The sequence below is a fragment of the Tarenaya hassleriana genome, unplaced genomic scaffold (assembly GCF_000463585.1).
Source record: "Tarenaya hassleriana unplaced genomic scaffold, ASM46358v1 Cleome3, whole genome shotgun sequence".
Taxonomy (NCBI): Eukaryota; Viridiplantae; Streptophyta; class Magnoliopsida; order Brassicales; family Cleomaceae; genus Tarenaya; species Tarenaya hassleriana.
Window position 1 is genome coordinate 2,680,265 of NW_010966177.1, and position 10,671 is coordinate 2,690,935.

General features: G+C 40.6%; 4 protein-coding genes across 5 annotated transcripts; 1 reads left to right on the forward strand and 3 right to left on the reverse strand.

Moving 5' to 3' along the window:
• Positions 1 to 58: 58 nt before the first annotated feature.
• Positions 59 to 1,243, reverse strand: LOC104820115 (cytochrome b561 and DOMON domain-containing protein At3g59070-like). The gene has a single exon (XM_010550488.1). It carries the CDS (start codon positions 1,241 to 1,243, stop codon positions 59 to 61), a length of 1,185 nt encoding a protein of 394 aa, XP_010548790.1.
• A 1,981-nt stretch (positions 1,244 to 3,224) lies between these two features.
• On the reverse strand, positions 3,225 to 4,517 carry LOC104818947 (cytochrome b561 and DOMON domain-containing protein At3g59070-like). The gene has a single exon (XM_010548755.1). It carries the CDS (start codon positions 4,464 to 4,466, stop codon positions 3,276 to 3,278), a length of 1,191 nt encoding a protein of 396 aa, XP_010547057.1. The 5' UTR covers positions 4,467 to 4,517; the 3' UTR covers positions 3,225 to 3,275.
• A 1,624-nt stretch (positions 4,518 to 6,141) lies between these two features.
• LOC104818949 (desumoylating isopeptidase 1) lies at positions 6,142 to 8,066 on the forward strand. Its single transcript, XM_019203262.1, is given in 6 exon segments — positions 6,142 to 6,253; positions 6,454 to 6,501; positions 6,627 to 6,724; positions 7,136 to 7,452; positions 7,540 to 7,758; positions 7,761 to 8,066. Coding segments are annotated over 5 exon segments (807 nt in total). The 5' UTR covers positions 6,142 to 6,253; positions 6,454 to 6,492; the 3' UTR covers positions 7,925 to 8,066.
• LOC104818948 (thiamine-repressible mitochondrial transport protein THI74) lies at positions 8,037 to 10,227 on the reverse strand. 2 transcript variants are annotated; one of them, XM_010548756.2, is made up of 4 exons: positions 10,006 to 10,227; positions 9,216 to 9,914; positions 8,695 to 9,115; positions 8,037 to 8,442 (listed from the first exon to the last, which is right to left on the reverse strand). In XM_010548756.2, exons 2-4 carry the CDS (start codon positions 9,774 to 9,776, stop codon positions 8,135 to 8,137), a joined length of 1,290 nt encoding a protein of 429 aa, XP_010547058.1. In that variant the 5' UTR covers positions 9,777 to 9,914; positions 10,006 to 10,227; the 3' UTR covers positions 8,037 to 8,134. The 2 variants fall into 2 exon arrangements, with proteins under 2 accessions (XP_010547058.1, XP_010547059.1); XM_010548757.2 differs by having other exon boundaries at positions 10,002 to 10,227.
• Positions 10,228 to 10,671: the final 444 nt, after the last annotated feature.

Sequence of the window (10,671 nt, forward strand, 5' to 3'; positions counted from 1 at the left end):
CGGATAAACAATAAAAAAAATTCAAAAGGAAACTCAAAAAGCATAGTCGTCTTATAGATTAGACTTCGATCGAACCGGCATCTTTGGCATTAGATCCTCGGCAGCAGGAGAAGATCCAGCCCCATTGCTTCTCGAACTGCACAATCTCCATCACGATCGCCACCAACCCCACGAACCCGATTGCGGCCGTGTAGACGATCCTCCACGTGTTCGCCGGTTGCAAGATAGCCAGACCTTTGTAGATGTTGTAGATGCTGAGCCCTATGACGACGTATCCGACCGTGTGGTGGTACCAGTTCCAGTATCTTCTGTACTTGTGATCCTTGTCCGGTCTTGCTTTCAGCGCAAGTATCTGCAAGAACCCTAGGATGAACAGCACCACTCCGATGATGGAATGCGGACCGAACCTAAATCCGGTGGATCTCCACATGAAGATTGCGGTTCCAAGCCCACCCGAAAGGCCGATGAAGTAACCGAGAGATTGGCAGATGACGTGAGTGTAGAACCACATCGGATCTAATGTGTCGTAAGTCTTCATGTATCTGGCCGCCAATCCACCCAAAGGCATGAGAAATCCCCAGCTCACAGCGTTGATGATGCCGTGAGCATTCTTCACACGCGACATGTACGTGATGGGGCCTCCTCCCTTTGAGGCGACGACTCGACCTGACAGAAGATCCAAAGTCCCCATGGATTTGAGATGATCTCCTCCCATTGCGTGCATCCCAAGTCTCCCTCCTTCCATGACAGGACCGTCTTGCCAGAGATGGTTGACCACCGTTGTGTTGGGAGGCAGAACAAGAGTGGCGAATATCGTCATCTCGTTGTCAGAAGAATACTCGGCGGAGATGTTGTTGACGCTGAAACTGAGAGGGCCTTCTTGAAGGATGGTGGAATAGGAGGCGATGGGAGAGGTATAAGCACGCATCAGTCCGGTGGTTGAGTTTCGGTAAGCGACGAGCGACTGAGCGCCCGACATGCCATGGCCTCGAGGGTTGATGGCCCATGACACCCAGCTCGACGGTTCCATCTTCGCATGTCTGTAGGCCACATCGAGGACGCCTGTCTCCTGGACGTAACTGAAGTGAATGAAGGAATCCAGGACAAGAAGATCGCTGCATGTACGGAAGGTTCTGCCGCCGGAGAAGACGCGTGATTCGCACGTTTGGACCGCCGAACAGAAGCTCAGGAGAGACAGGAGGCACGAAACCGCGAAGAGGAGTTTCCAGGAGATCATGGACATGGTGATGATGATTGGTGGTTTTCGATGCAGAGATCTGGGAACGGAAGAGAAGAAGTGAGATGCAGGAGAGGAGGTGATGATGTTAGTTACCCTCTGCGTGGTTTATGTATATGTGTATATATAGGAGCAGTCGCGTAGATCTGCTTGGAGTATTTCTCTTGCATTTATCTTTCCATTTTCTTTCTACTTTACGCACGTTTTCTTCCCGTTTTATTTGGGGTCTGTGAGAAAAAAATATATTCGGATGAATGTAAAATAAATGCAGAGTTTAAATATTTCACAAAATGGAAACAATTATTTGATAACTTAAAAAAAAAAAACCCGGCTTTTTAGTTAACACGTGGCTGTTAGAGATAAATCCCATAAAAATATATAAAACAAAGTTAAAAAAAATTAATAATTAGAGAAAACCCAAAAAAAAATCCAACTTTTCATAAATATCTATTTGTAATCTCAATTATTCGCTAATTCAAAGAAAAACTTCATCTTAAAAAAAACTAAGTTAATTTTAAAAAAACATTTAAAATTCCACTAATACAACAATCCAAAGAAAACATCAAAAAATTGTAAAAACGTATGCGAAAAAAAAAATATCGTTTGTGACTTAAAAGTCATCCACACATCAATGGAACCCTCGAACTAAGTATGGGTTCGGATCGATCCGATTGACATCTCTAAATACAACAATCCAAAGAAAAAATAAAATAAAATAAAATAAAAACATGTAAGTCTCCTAGCTAAGGGGGAAAATCTCTTCTGTGGCTTAAAAGCAATTAGTCCACGCATAAATGGATTATGGAATCTGAAGCTTGATGTCTTCGTGATCCAATAGACGCAATAAACATATGACATGTGTATGTATTACTGTTACATAAAAAAAAACAAAGAAAGTGAATAAAACATTTGGAAAACAATTTGAAATGAAGGATTTAGGTGAAGCAAAATGAACGACAATTATGAAAAATAGAGAACGAAATATAAGGGATAACTGGTTAAGCCACTATCACCAGTAAATGAAACAGTTACGATTTCTGACGATTCCAAGCGATTAGAAAACCGATTGATTGAACCGCACCTAATCAAAGTTGCAACAAAACGTAGAATTTCTAATCGCAACTTCACACTTGCGTTTCGATAGCATTTCGTGGCGGTTGATTAAAAAACTATTTTTTAATTTAATATTTCTTTAATAATAAAATTACTTTTTTTTTATTAAAAATAGATTAAATTTATATTATTTTTTATTTAATTATTTTATTAATTTAGTAGATATTTTTTTTGTTAAATAATAATAAAAATTAACTACATCTGATATATTAAAACCGTGTCCTATTTTTATAATTTACATCAAATCGTAATTATATCAACCACGTAACAACCAAGACTCGATGCCAACTACTTATCAATCCGTTAATACTAACTGCCCACAATCGGCAAGAAACTCATTGAAAACACTAACATCCACATCCACAATCGTAACCGCAGCGATACAATTAGTCACTCCTATGCCAACGGACTTGGGGAACATCCTCACTTAAACGATCCTCACTGGAACGAGGGATTGGCAGATGACGTAATATCAGTGAGGATCGTAGAACTCAAAGAACATCCTCACTGAATCGATCTAAGTGGAGACACAAGAGGGTATTTTGGGGAACATATTTGAAGTTGACCTAGTCAACGGACTTGACAAAATCATGGCTATTTCCGATTTCCGAGGAGATTTCATCTTTTAGAAACCGGTTAGATGGTTAAAAGGGATCTTATTTTGCTTTTAGGAATCAATTAGGTTGCTTCTACGCCAAGGAACTTCGACGTACGAGGCTCTGTTTCAACCGCCATTGTAGAAACCTTTAGCTCAATTTCTTGTTTTAATTTCTTCTTGCGCTTATGATTAATAATATAATTTCATTCCATAAAAAAAAACTGTTTAAGATAGATATCCATCTTCGAACACAACCAAAAGATAACGGATAAACAACAAAACAAAAAAATTCAAAGGGGAACTGAAAAAGCATATTCCTCTTATAGATTAGACTTCATCAGCGACGATCGAACCGGCATCTTTGGCATTAGATCCTCGGCAGCAGGAGAAGATCCAGCCCCATTGCTTCTCGAACTGCACAATCTCCATCACGATCGCCACCAACCCCACGAACCCTATCGCGGCCGTGTAGACGATCCTCCACGTGTTCGCCGGTTGCAAGATAGCCAGACCTTTGTAGATGTTGTAGATGCTGAGTCCTATGACGACGTATCCGACCGTGTGGTGGTACCAGTTCCAGTATCTTCTGTACTTGTGATCCTTGTCCGGTCTTGCTTTCAGCGCAAGTATCTGCAAGAACCCTAGGATGAACAGCACCACTCCTATGATGGAATGCGGACCGAACCTAAATCCGGTGGATCTCCACATGAAGATTGCGGTTCCAAGCCCACCCGAAAGGCCGATGAAGTAACCGAGAGATTGGCAGATGACGTGAGTGTAGAACCACATCGGATCTAATGTGTCGTAAGTCTTCATGTATCTGGCCGCCAATCCACCCAAAGGCATGAGAAATCCCCAGCTCACAGCGTTGATGATGCCGTGAGCGTTCTTCACACGCGACATGTACGTGGTGGGACCTCCTCCCTTTGAGGCGAGGACTCGACCTGACAGAAGATCCAAAGTCCCCATGGATTTGAGATGATCTCCTCCCATTGCGTGCATCCCAAGTCTCCCTCCTTCCATGACAGGACCGTCTTGCCAGAGATGGTTGACCACCGTTGTGTTGGGTGGCAGAACAAGAGTGGCGAATATCGTCATCTCGTTGTCAGAAGAATACTCGGCGGAGATGTTGTTGGCTCTGAAACTGAGAGGCCCTTCTTGAAGGATGGTGGAATAGGAGGCGATGGGAGAGGTATAAGCACGCATCAGTCCGGTGGTTGAGTTTCGGTAAGCGACGAGCGACTGAGCGCCCGACATGCCATGGCCTCGAGGGTTGATGGCCCATGACACCCAGCTCGACGGCTCCATCTTCGCATGTCTGTAAGCCACATCGAAGACGCCTGTCTCCTGGACGTAACTGAAGTGGATGAAGGAATCCAGGACAGGAAGATCGCTGCATGTACGGAAGGTTCTGCCGCCGGAGAAGACGTGCGATTCGCACGTTTGGAGCGCCGAACAAAAGCTCAGGAGAGACAGGAGGCACGAAACCGCGATGAAGAGTTTCCAGGAGATGGACATGGCGATTGGTTGATGATGATGATGATCGATCGATGGTGATTGATTGCTTCGATGCAGAGAACTGGAGAGGAGGTGATGATGTTTAGAAGGGGGGAACACCCCCTGCGTGGTTTATATAGGGGAAGAGATGGAAAGCCCTTCTACTTTCCTTTAATGGGACGCGTTTTCACTCTCGTTATCTTTCCCTTTTACTTCGGATTTTCAGTGCCACGTCAGAAACAAAAATATCAGTTGTGTGTAAAATAAAGCATAATTCGGATATTTCACTAAATAAAAACAATTATTGGATAATATGGTAATTATTATTCCTTATAAAAAAAGGAAACATTAACTAGGGCTTTTTTACAAGACAAGTGGATTTTTAATGTTGAGATAAATCCCATAAAAAAATATTTTTTAATAAAGTTGAAAACAATATTTAAATTATGAAGATAGAACTATATAAAAAAACATTTTCCATAAAATATTGAAAAAATAACGTAATCGAAACAAAAATAATTTTATAAAACAGTAAACATATATCTAATCCATATATTTCGATAAGCATAAAATAGGAAAATAAATCGGTAATTTAAAATTGAAAATTATATTTTAAAAATGATTGAAATTAATAAAAGAAAAATCGTGAAAAACAAAGACAAAACTTGAGACATTTGACATGTCAAGGATATTTGAAATACATTTTCCAAATATATTTATAGGATTTAAATTTGGTTTTCCACACATTTATTTCTTAACCGTATATTTTTATTTCAAAAAATGTAGTTAGAGATATAGGGATCTCGGGAATATGATCTCTTCGTATATATGATATATGTATATCCCACGATTATAGAAGCAACTATCCTAGATTTATATGTGTATATATATATCTGTACAATACTTTGAATAATATTATCGAACCATTTACTCTATTATAATAGTTTTCTACTTTACTTAAAAAAGTGTTCGGTACGTTTAAATTTGATTTTAAATATTATAGTCATGCAGTCGTTTTTTACAAATAATAATTTTGTTTTCTAATATTGGTGAAAAGAAAAATTATTTGATATGTACAATGTGTGTATATTGGTTAGAGGAGATTCTATTTTATCACAAGTAAAACCGGTAATTCAAAATTTCGTTATATTCTAAACCGATTATTTTGGTTTTGTATAAAATATATATATCCTGATTTTAGTATCGATTCTATTCATTTTCTATTTAGAAAAACATTTCCCAAATATATATTTTTTTACTCATTTTCTTATTCAATCTGGTCTTAATTCGAATTCTATTATTTTAGTTTTAAAAAGTTTATAACCCATAATTAATAAATCAATTTCAATTCAAATTCGATTATGTATTAAGTTTCGTGTACCAAACCAAAATTTCCTAAAATTTTCGAAATGTTAAGGTATCAATTTGTAAATTTGAACTGATGGTCTCCAATCTCCATATCTGTATAATGTATTATGAAATGTGAAATTCCTGGGATGGGGTCGGTCACGCGTTAACCGATTGTCAAAGACACGTGGCGACAATATATTGGTTGGTAAGTTCTAGAAGGAAATAGAACAAAGAGGACGCGTTTGCGTTCTCTAAACGACGCCGTACAAGAATCTTCGGATCTCAAACCACTCCTATATAAAGCTCCCGAAAGTTGGCGTTTGTGTTCGTCGGAGATCCCAATATCGTCGGAGGGACAGACAAGCGGAGGCTTTTGCGTTCGTTTCTGTGTAAGCGATCTTTCCCTCGCTTCTTCATTTCAGTTTCTCGTCGAATACCATTCGGAACCCGCATCCGGGGTTAGTATTCAATCGTCTCTGAATTTTGGTGATTTCGGTTTCCATTTTTGTGATTGGGGTTTTTCATTGGATCCTTTGGATTGAGATCCATCTTAGATCTTTTGGATTGGAAGGAGTTGAATTTGGAGTCGATGCGTGTTGCACGGTAATTCTGATTCTTTATCCTTTTTCCTGGCGATTTTTAAACTGAATCTGCGCAGGTAAGCTGTTTTTGAGGGATTTTCACGTTTGAGGACAAAATGGCTGAGGTGTGATGTGATCTCTTCTCAAACTTGGTTGTGCGTTAGATTTATCTACTGCGAAGGAATGTCCTTGCATGTGAAGAGTTTGATTTGGTTGTATCGAAGTGATTAGGTTGAATACATTGTTGCAGGAAGCTCACCGGGTTACTCTGAATGTTTACGACCTTAGCCAAGGTTTGGCGCGACAACTTTCGACAACATTTCTGGGAAAGGCTATCGATGGCATATGGTAAGTTAGCTCTTGACAGTTTGGTATTATCTGTCGAATTTTTCAATGAGTTGAAATTTTCGATGGGTTGAATTTCTTGTATCCAGAACATCATCAATGTAGTTAGTCTCATGGCCATTCTTGATTTGTACTCGAACTCTGAATTTCTTTGGGGAGTGACGCCTCAACTTATATCGCAATCTTTTCACTTTCTGGATGGTCGGTTGAAGAGAAGAGTTGCAAAATATATCATTTAAGTGTCGAAACCTTTTGATTTTGTATCGACCAAGTTGGTTTTGTTAGTGGTGTATGACCCTGTTTGTCAAATTTGCTTGATAGTTGTGATCTGAATTGCTTTGTCTTGAGATGAATCTTCTTCATTGTTGTGTGGTGCTAAGCGGGTAACATGAGATCGATGTATCCCTTTTCCAGGCACACGGGAGTAGTTGTCTACGGAAACGAGTACTTCTTTGGAGGGGGAATACAGCACTTGCCAGCTGGGAGAACTCCTTATGGTACTCCGGTTCAAGTGGTTGAGTTGGGCGAAACACATGTTCCCAAGGATGTATTTGAGATGTACTTGCAGGAAATTACCCCCCGTTACACTGCTGAATCCTACAATTTGCTCACTCACAACTGCAACAACTTCAGCAATGAGGTCTCTCAGTTTTTGGTGGGTAAGGGAGTTCCAGACTACATTCTGCAGCTGCCCAACGAAGTTATGAGCAGTCCAATGGGAAGTCTAATAAGTTAGTTTTCTTTATAACACCGGTTCACTTAATATGATCTTGCACACCTACGTGCCCGCTAACCGTGTCTTGCTACTGAACTGGCAGTGCCCATGATACAAAACCTCGAGGCAACTCTAAGAGCAGGTGCTGTTCCTCAAGTTCCGCAGTTCAGGCCACAGACGCCACAGCCTTTTCAACCTTTCGGAAAAGACCAAGGTCCAAGGCTGTTGTCACCTAAGCCCAAAGAAGCAAAAGCTGAAGAAGAGAGACCGCTAAAGCCCGAGGAGGCTAAGGTTTCGGCTGCAGCTGGCCGAGTCCCACCTGCTGAAATCGTGAAAAACAAAGACAAAACTTGAGACATTAAGAAGAGATTGGCCGAGAATTTGCAGCTCTTATGGCAGAAGGCACTCTCCGAGCAAGCGAGGCGGCTGCTCTTGCCACAAGGAGGGTTATGCAGAAGTACGGTCATCTCAATGTAGCCAGTTCTTAGTCTATCTACAAGAGAAATTCATTCATCATATTGAATTTGCATGTCGATTTCGCAAATGGACCATGATATTTGCGGTAGGAAACTCAATGTCAGATTGTTGAGAAGTGTAATCAACTGTAAAAGCTCTTGCATTTGTCACGTATCCAATTTCTTATATTCAATATTCAATGACTTACAGAAATCAACTGTAAAAGCTCTTGTATGTTCACTCTATGAAGATTCCGTTCTAGTTTCGGGCACAACCTGACCAGGATCCGTACTAGGTATCCTAGACTCTAACTGGAGGGCAGTCTGATCTGATTTGAAAATTGCATCAGACGGAATGTTGATGCCGGCGAAACCAACCATGATAGCAAGAGCTCCAATGTAATCGGTTAGGGTCGGGATGGTTCCCGTTAAGGTGTCTACAATGGCTGCCAATGGAACCTGAATGGGGAGCCCCGCCGTTGCCACGGTCGTTGTTGTCAGAAGAACTGCCTTTGCCCACAGATAGTCGCTAAGGACGTTGTCTAGCAACCCTGAAAATGAGGCATACACCGAATTCTTATCAGAACAACATTTTCGATTGACAGAAATTCTGATTGATGATTCAAAACTTAATCTACGTTCTTCTGTGCTATTCTCGGCCATCCTACCATCCTATTAATCCGTTGCTACTGTAAGAAAAACTACGGTACCCGAGTGTCGAAAAAGTTTCATATGTAGAAGCACATAACATAAAATGGCTTTTTTCACTCACGGATGCAAGGAAATTTGAGAAAAGATCGTACCTTTACCGACAACTAGACCAAACTGTTTCCAAGTTAGAACGTTGAAGCGTTCTTGATTTGTGAAGTGGAGTACGAGAGCGACTGGGAGGAAAATGAAGAAATTGAAAAGACCTAGAAACCCTAGGAATTGAGCCATACTGACGGCCACGGGCTTTTCTTCGCCATCCGGCAGCTTTTTGCGTATGAGAGTGATATAGGCAGCGTACAGTGCTGCCGAGACCAGAGAAAGAATATCACCCAGAAGAGGGTTTTTGGCTGTTGTGGCATTGTCGGATTCCGAGTCACCCAAGCTGACGATTATGGTCCCAGACATGCAAAGAAGAACGCTGAAGAGTTTCAACCACGTGAACTTTTCGCCCAAGAACACTAGAGATACCAAAAATGTGAACAGGCTCGATGCACTGCTTAAGATGGTATTCGACTACAGTTACAAAGGGAAAGCCTCTTGTTACGGTATATATGTATATTATATACAAATAGAATCAAATCATAAAGCGGGACAAGAATGAGCGTGTCCTTACCGTCAGTGTCGTGTACTTCAGAGAGATATTGAAAGTAAGCTGAGCCAGGAACCAAAACGGACAAATCAAAAGACTGACTTTTGCCACTCGCGCCCGTGTCCAACGCCCTTTCTCGTCCAATCCTTTGTTGCAACTTCCAGTCACTTCGACACTACTTTCAACCTCATGCTCTATATTCTCCATTCTTGACTCGATTCCATCACTGTTCTGATTACACATCTCTTCTCCTACAGCCATTGACACTTCAAGTGCATCCGATGCTACACCCACATAGCCTTGTCCAAGAAGAACGCTCTTCTCCGATTCTACCGATTCTGGCAAATGTGAACTCCTATTGTTTCTCCAGAACAATATGCTTCCGTAGGTATCTTCCAAATACCGTCCAATCTCAAAAATGGGAAGATAAATCATAAACAGCGAATTGCAAATGAAAGTAACCAAGAACGGAGACACGCCTTCGTCAACCACCGACTGAACTACGAAACTGGCAGCAATCCAGATCGTAGCAACGGCAAATATGTATATCAACCCTAATACCCATCTCCAAACCTTACTGGACATATCTCACAAAAATCTCACAAAAACACATCAAGTTCACATTTTTGTCCTAACGCTTCAAAACCCATGTCTGGAAAATCCTTCCAGTGCGAAATTGCAGATACCCGTCTACCGAATGCGCAGATCAAAAGTGTGAAAAACCTGAGAAAAGCATAAAAAAACAACGACCCTTTTCTATAATCTACGTTGCGATCGATTAGAAAGGATTACAAGTAACAAAAGAAGTACCTACACTGCCAGAGAGATTCAATATCGGGGATTACGAAGTTGAATCTCAGACGATCTGCGTCACGTCAGTTACGAAGATTCAACACGGAATCATATTCCCGGCAAGGAGAGAGAGAGAGAGAGAGAGAGGTGTTTGTGATGGGATTTGGGCTTTATTATGGGCCTCAATTATCAGCCTAATTTGTTCTTCAGCCCAATTTAAACTTTAATTAATTCGCGCATGTTTTTTCAAACATATAATTCTCGTGTTTTCTCGCAAACAAACAATTATCGAAATAAATAGGTGTGGCCTTTGTTTATTAGCCGAATAACCGAGATATGGTTATCGTTCTTTTAAATCTAAAAAATCGAATTTAAATGGAACCAAATCAAATAAAAATAATCGAAAAAATTCAAAATTTCTCGAAAATAATACTTTATCAATAAAAACTGAGTGCGAATCAAACCAAACCCAAAATGAATTGAATGATTATAATTTAAAATCGGAAATAATCGAACCGGAATACAACCAAATCGAACCAACCCAAACCTCAGGGCAAAACCGTCATTTAAGACCATTTTTTTTGTCGTCCGAAAAGGGCGTTACGAAACGCAAACGCTCGACTCGTTTGAATAAAAAGTGGGATCTTTTCGGGTTCTGGTGGAGGAAAAGAAAAGAGGGCTAAATCGG